General features: G+C 45.2%; 1 protein-coding gene across 1 annotated transcript; it reads right to left on the bottom strand.

Moving 5' to 3' along the window:
- Positions 1-1,425: 1,425 nt before the first annotated feature.
- Positions 1,426-6,350, bottom strand: LOC307241749 (haloacid dehalogenase-like hydrolase domain-containing 5). The gene is made up of 8 exons (XM_080015968.1): positions 6,166-6,350; positions 4,923-5,126; positions 4,711-4,823; positions 4,513-4,606; positions 4,336-4,369; positions 4,029-4,203; positions 3,508-3,696; positions 1,426-2,828 (listed from the first exon to the last, which is right to left on the bottom strand). Exons 1-8 carry the CDS (start codon positions 6,283-6,285, stop codon positions 2,414-2,416), a joined length of 1,344 nt encoding a protein of 447 aa, XP_079872094.1. The 5' UTR covers positions 6,286-6,350; the 3' UTR covers positions 1,426-2,413.
- Between the last annotated feature and the right edge of the window lie 1,007 nt (positions 6,351-7,357).

Genomic DNA, 7,357 nt, shown 5'->3' with positions numbered 1-7,357 from the left:
CCTCACAAGCAAACACATGGGGTGAAAAGGAACACAATGGAAAACAGACAGTGGTGTGTGCAAAAGAAAAAAGTCATACCTCTAAAAATGCAGAGAAAAAGGAAAAAACAATGTACAGTTCAGCAATGTACAGCCACAACATTAAAACCACTGACAGGTAAAGTGAATAACATTACTCATCTCGTTACAATGGCGCCTGTCAAGGGGCGGGATATATTAGGCAGCAAGTGAACAGTCAGTTCTTGAAGTTGATGTGTTGGAAGCAGGAAAAATGGGCAAGCGTAAGGATCTGAGTGACTTTGACAAGGACCAAATTGTAATGGCTAGACGACCGGGTCAGAGCATCTCCAAGGTGGGGTTTTCCTGGTATGCAGTGGTTAGTATCTACCAAAAGTGGTCCAAAGAAGAACAACCATCCATGGGGTCCCCACCTCTCAACTTACAGGACTTAAATGATCTGCTGCTAACTTCTTGGTGCAGATACCACAGGACACCTTTAGAGGTATTGTGGAGTCCATGCCTCCATGGGTCAGAGCTGTTTTGGCGGCACTAGGGGAGCTAAACAATATGTGGTTATTAGGAGTGGTTTTAATGTTGCGGCTGATTGGTGTATGTGAAGAATTACAAAAAGTGATAAGTAACATTATGAGTAGGCCTACCTACTTAGTTTGTGTAAGTTAAGTGACTTAGGGTATGTCAATATTTTTCTTAAATGTTGCTTCTTATTATATTTTACTGGATGTTCTGTATGAACATGTATCCTTGGCCTACACAGTAAAGCCTCATCGTGACCATGAAGCCTCGTCTTACATCTTGTTGTCCGTGCAGGATGCATCCAGGTCCTCCTCTTGGCCTCAACCAGCACAACCACCACAGCTTGCCACCCTGCGCCTGCTCGGCCCTCCCTCACGCCGGGATCCGGGTGAACTGTAGCTCCGCAGACTGGTCAAGAACTACAGCTAAACTTTGGACATCGGTTGGGCACGCGGGCTTTAGGGCCGACCCTTTGCACCCGCTGAAGCCATAGCCCAGAGAGAGACAGCAGGGAACCATGTCTGAGGTCAGTGAGAGCTCTACGCCTCTCCTCTGGACGGAGGAGCTAGAAAGGACGCTTCTCAAGATGAAATCACTACCACAAATACCCTGCACAACAAGCACATTATCAAGATAAAAGCTACTTAACAGGCACTGCTCCCCTAGATGGTTGTAGATTCTTCTGACACTGATAGGTCAATATAATTATAAGTTGAAGAACTTCTTAAATTGGCCTTTTATATATATATATATATATATATATATATATATATATATACACACACAGTATATTGGCCTTTGTTATTTATATAAAAGTAACTCTTTTTTATATTGTGATCAATCAAACAACTCAAAAAGTGAATTAGATATGTGGAGACCAAAATCGGTTAAGTCAAGTTTCGATTTATTTTTTGTTGCAATGAGGTCACCGTTTTTTTATTTTTTCACTTAATGCTCAAACTGTGTTTATGTTTTTCGTTTCTCTTTGTGGCCGGCTAGCATTTTCTTAATCCACAAATGCAAATGTGTCAGATTGATGGATGCGTGGTTAATCCTCTAATGAAAAAATATCATGTTTATATCTACAATATAAATATAAATGGGTGGTTTAATAATCACTACTCTCCCACAATCAAAATTCTGTTACGTAAAACAGAAACTGAAGTCAAACAGGTGTAGATTCACGTACACAGACGATATGGTAATGGGGATGAAAAGCTTTTTTCTGTGCAAATACTGTTATGGGATGGACAACAAGACAAAATGCACACAGATCGTACAATCAAAATGGACAGTATTGCACTCTGCAATGGAAAACAGGTGCTCTTACAGTACAAAAGTTACTTTAATCATCATCATCATGCATAGCTTTACCAGGTTAGATGGGTGAACGATGAATAAAAGTACCATAATAAAAGTCACCTTGAGAATAAAAGAACACCCAAATAACTATATAAAAAAAGTGATGGTTTCTCATAATAAATATAGTATAGGATACTTTGTAATGACAATCTAAAGCAATTGCCATAATCTAAGAAAATATGAAACACTGTCGAATAAGGCAGTAATTTAAATTCAAATTGCTTGAAAACGGGTAATTGTGCAGAACACGACCACTTAGGGACTATTGCTAAACCATATAAAAGAACAATTGAAAGGAAAAAGAGATGTTAATTTAAACAATGGCTTTTCTCAGAAAAAACTTCAGTTTTTTTTAAAGACGCTGTAAATGACAAAGTCGGCAGTTTGTTTTGGGGTTTTTTTTCTACAGATGAAGATGATGGTGCTTTTTTTTTCCTCTCTGGATGAATACTTTCTCAATCTGCTCCGCCGCAGACAAGATCACACTAAGATCGATCCTTCCCCCGAAAAAAAGGACCTACTGAGGCACAAACTTCTCCTTCTGGAAGATGAGCTCGACGGCATCGGCCACATCGTGCACGATATGTCCCGGCTCCACCAGCACCGGGTCAAAGCTGAAGTCCCGGTGGCCGTGGAAGACCGTGGTCTCCCGGACGCAGCGCTTGGCCGAGGACGGTACCTCGCCGCTGGGCTTGTAGACGCCCGTGCAGACCAGGACGGAGCAGCAGGACGTGGCCGAGGGCGACGCCAGCTCGCTCTCCCAGGCGCCGTCCGTCATCTCCACCTCCTCCTGGGGGACGGTGGCCGCGGAACCCGTGGAGCCCGTGGCCGCCATCATCTTGGTGACGGCCTTCAGGTTCTTGCCGCTCGCCCGCTTTTCCAGGTAGCGGTTGTACAGGTTGGCCCCGTAGATGTCGGTCATGAGGTTATCCCTGAGTATAACCAAAAGGAGGAATGCATAAAGTATTAAATATTAAAATGTGACCTTTTCAATCACACTGTAGATTGATCACACTATGTATATGTCTTTTTTGGTGCATGGGGCAACATTTTACTCAGAACAAGGAGGGTTAGTGTGAGTTATTTGAGTATAAATCATTCACTGCAGAATGATCGGCATTATTCAAGATTACTAAAATCTGAAAATTTGTATAACATTTACCCATTTTTGTTTGCTTTTATACTATTTGATGGCCCTCTATGAATGTAGATCACTTTTGAGTTGCATGTTGTGTATGAAAGGTGCAATACAAAGAAAGGTTATTGTCATTACATTATTATTATTATTATTATTATAAAAACACACTTGTGGTTTGTATTATGTGCTGAGCTGTGTCGGCTCAACACTTTCCCCTAAAGGTTGTTTTTTTTTTTAACCTAAACCTTATTCTTCGGTAATTTGGAGTCAACCAGAGTCATTGGCGTCACAGAATCACGACTACATTCTTCGGCGAGCACGTCGTCTGAAGATGTTCTCCTATTTATTGAAAAATAAGGCTTAGGTTAAAAAAAAAAAGAGTTGGGAGAGAAATCCCCACATTTTCAAGTTTTTTTAAATTCGAGTTTTACGTTGTTAATTCAAATGAAATTCTCAGGAAAGTCGCGTCTCACCCTATGGCATAGAGGGAGGTGATGGGAAGCTTCCACTGCCTCTCCTCGGCCTGGCTCCGGATGAGGTACTCTGCAAAGTGGTAGGTCATCTCACTGGGTTTCCCCATCAGAGCTTCGTATTTCATCTCTTGGCCGGTTATCTTTTTGTAAATGTTTTCAAGGCACACAAGGAATGTCCCATGGCCAAACCTTTGATGGTGTGCAGTGAGAGAAAGATGGCAAGAAAAGGAGAGAGAGAGAGAGAGAGAGAGAGAGAGAGAGAGAGAGAGAGAGAGAGAGAGAGAGAGAGAGAGAGAGAGAGAGAGAGAGAGAGAGAGAGAGAGAGAGAGAGAGAGAGAGAGAGAGAGAGAGAGAGAGAGAGAGAGAGAGAGAGAAAGAGGTTTGCTGGTTTAGAGCAGCTCTGGGGACTGTTAAGTTGAGATGTCTGCTGTTTGTGATAGTGGAATACAGTGGAATGCCAATGCCAATTCGATCAGTCACGTCTTGCATTCCGACACATTCAGTTGTCACATGGTGGTTACCGTGGAGACTGCGCTTCAGCCATCCACAGGAGGTCCATGTTGCAGGCCAGCAGAGGGAGGTGGGGCTGGGTCTGGATCTGGTGAGCACCGGTGAGGTTTCCATTGGTCAGGAGAACATCCATGATCAGCTGCAGGTTAGTCTCCCATCGTACGGGCTCCCCAAAGAGAATCACAGCTGGAAATAGGACATGATATCAATTCTCAATTTTTAACAACGTTGTAAAATCAAACCTGACTTTGAGATTGCATGAGATAAATTACTGGTACTCTGATGAAGCTGGAAACTACAATGTCCGAAACCACTTACCTTCAACTTTTGGCAGGTTGCCAACGGTAATTGACTGGAAGGAGAAAAAAATAATCCATAAAAGATAACTGTAAAACGTTGCTCTATAAGTGTGTTGTTACAAAACACAACAAACAGCTTTGAATAACGGAAACAACTATTCAATTGTTATAACTATTTTTTTTTTTTTTATCTCACCGGCAGCTTTGGTCTCCTATTGTGGTCCACCATATCCAGCAGAGGGAAGGACTCCCTCAGCATGTCGATGCTGACCACCTTCTCAAAGCCCAAACTGAGGTCAAAGGTAGTCAGACACAAATAAACGTCACTGATTTTCAAGCAGAAAACAAATCATGAATAAGAAATGCAACCAAGCGATAAGTATTGAACGTGTACTGTTTCGCAATGTCCAGGACCGGTCCTTGTCCTGAGACGAGGACACATCTCTCATGGTACTTCTTAAACATCCTCAATGGACTGTGGGACATGATGACCTGGTCCTGGCTGATCTGGTGGGAGACAGAGCGTCAGGAGATTGTAGGAGTCTACCGAAATAATGGCGAGAGGCTGCATTATAATTCCTCAGGAGGTTTCGGATCTATACGTACCGGTACTCCCAGGATATGAGCGAGCTGGTCAGCTTTTGTTTGTCGGAGGCAATTCCCTGCGTTGGTGACAAAAACAACTGGCACAACAAATTGTCCCTGAGAGTTGACCAGCTTCTGGAACGCCTTTTTCGCAGCAGGGATTGGCATCCTTCCCCGAACAAGCACGCCATCAATGTCAAAGAGAAGACCAAAGCCCGGCTGTGGCTGTGAATGAGAGGAAGAGAGTGAATCATGAAACAAAAAAAATCCCTATCAATGAATTGAGACCTTCATGGGAAGCAAAGGGGGGCTGGAAAAATGGAATGAGAACTTCTGCATGTGTTTCTGCACATTTTCTGAATGAATCTTTAAAAATGAATATTCCAAAGTTTATCCCAAGAAGTTGTAACGAGATAGATAAATGCATTTGGTATAAATAAACATACATATACATGTAATAAATGTGGTATCAATTATGCATTATACCTGCTAAAATAAAAGTGAATAGCGGCCTCAGATAGGGTGACCGGCTTATTAACATTTCATGAATGCTTTGATTGGATTTGTAATCATCTCACAGTATATATATTTTATTGTCTATACATGTGTGCAAACTTGCAAAATGTCCTATTTACAGAGGTTTATTGTATAGAGACATTTTTTAAGCATTTGTGTTAATATTTGTTTATTGCATATTGCCATTTTTTTGTTTTGCATATTCCATTTGTATTATTTTCTTTGATGTATTACCATTTCCCGCTGTTTCGATGCGTGCTGCTGTAAACACCTCTATAGCCACCTATCTATTAGAATGTTTGACATTTGTTTGCGAATTATTTTTGGTTATGAAGTGTGTCATTATCTTCTGCATAACACAAGTTGAGTCGCGTGCGAGTCACTCCTCGGTATCTGGGACACCGAGAACCAGAACCGCCGCAGCTGCCACCGCATGAATCATTTGATTCAAATCTGGCATTTTAGTTTCAATTGCAAATACCCTTTTTTTAATTATAGTGCAAAGAGGTGCATGTTATATGTTATCCGTGTTCCTGCATAAAACAATGCGGTTGTAAAAGGCGGGGGGGGGGGGGGGGGGCGCAGGATTGGCTTTTCCTTTTGGAGAAAACAGGATTTGTACGGTCCGATCGGCCCACGAACACATCCGCAGCATTAAGACCCAGGACAGAGCCTGAAGTTCGGATCTATTTCCACCCGACGCGCGGATCGCAGCGGCGCTTGTTGACGTTTACAGGACGCGGCGTACCTTGGTGCCGGACGCGGTTCCACAAAACCCGCACTGAGAACCGACAACCCCGGCTCTCCGCCCGGCTTGGGGCTGGCTCAGGGCGCGGAGACCCCGGCAAATCGGCAGGAGCCGCTTCATTTCCCTGGGTCTTCGCCGGAAATATCAACGAAATGGATGGAAGCAGAGCCCGTCTGAAGGGAGCCGCCTCCGACTGCTCCGGCTTCTCCTGTTTTTCCTCCGAGTCGCCCGAGACCATATTAGTTATGCACGACACGCGGACGATTCGTTCGTGTCGAACGGTTCTTTTAAACGACTCGGGGGGGGGGGGGGGGTGCGGATACGAGCGTCACTGCGGCAAGAGCTGGAACCTTCGACAAACTGTGGGAAAGCAGAGCAACTGAATGTGGCGGGTGGAGCAATCAATTAAGACATAATTCGGTCTCAGTCAATGAGACCGATCGGCTGCGCACTCCCCCCGCGGTGCACCGCCTTGACAGAAACCGAATCGGATGGAGGAGTCGGAAAATCGAACGACTCGTGTACGCAGAGGTGAGGCGACGAGAGCCGAATCTCTGGATCGGAGTCGCGCTTTTCATCACGAGCCTATAATGGGACTGGACGTGCAGGTGACGTCACGTGGCAAGGCGGAGGCTCCGCCCACAGCGGCCGGGCGCCGCATCTGCAGCCATTTTGCACATCAGGGCTGAGCGGACAATGAGTTCCACCGAAAACGGCCGCGCAAACCGCGATAAGTAACACGCCGTAAAGGTCAACAAGGAAAAACGTTAACTCTTAACACTCGTACACGTCAACATGTGTCCCACGTTATGGGGGGGGGGGGGGGGCTTTCTTCACAGCCGAGCCCCCATTACATCATCCATTTTGGACCTTGTCGCGGTCTGAACCCCAAATCGCGTCAAACCGACGGCAGAAGTGACAACGTCAGCGGGATCCATGGGCGCGCTGGACATGGAGCGGCTAAATTTACCCCGGCATGGAAACCTGAGTCACTGGGTGAAGACTCCCGGCTCGCCACGGTTCACGAGCTCGTGCCGCCCGCGGTCCCCGTTCACGCCCCCGAGGCGCTCGGAGCGGCGCCCGGTGTGGTTCGCCGGTCGCGCCCCTGGATGAGGCGCAGAACAAAGCGCCTCGAAAGCAACGACCCCATCGCGCTTCCTTTTGGGAACAAGTCTAAGGAAGAACAAATAGG

Source organism: Zeus faber (assembly GCF_960531495.2).
Source record: "Zeus faber genome assembly, chromosome: 15".
Taxonomy (NCBI): domain Eukaryota; kingdom Metazoa; phylum Chordata; class Actinopteri; order Zeiformes; family Zeidae; genus Zeus; species Zeus faber.
This window is presented reverse-complemented; position numbering and strand designations above follow the sequence as displayed.

Bases quoted from the DNA above. Each gene is read 5' to 3' on its own strand.
- LOC307241749 (XM_080015968.1), bottom strand. From the start codon at position 6,285: ATGAAGCGGCTCCTGCCGATTTGCCGGGGTCTCCGCGCCCTGAGCCAG. The intron at 5,127-6,165 runs GTACGCCGCGTC...TCTCATTCACAG, and splicing joins GAACCGCGTCCGGCACCAAG to CCACAGCCGGGCTTTGGTCT. The intron at 4,607-4,710 runs GTACACGTTCAA...CTTTGACCTCAG, and splicing joins GTCCTGGACATTGCGAAACA to TTTGGGCTTTGAGAAGGTGG.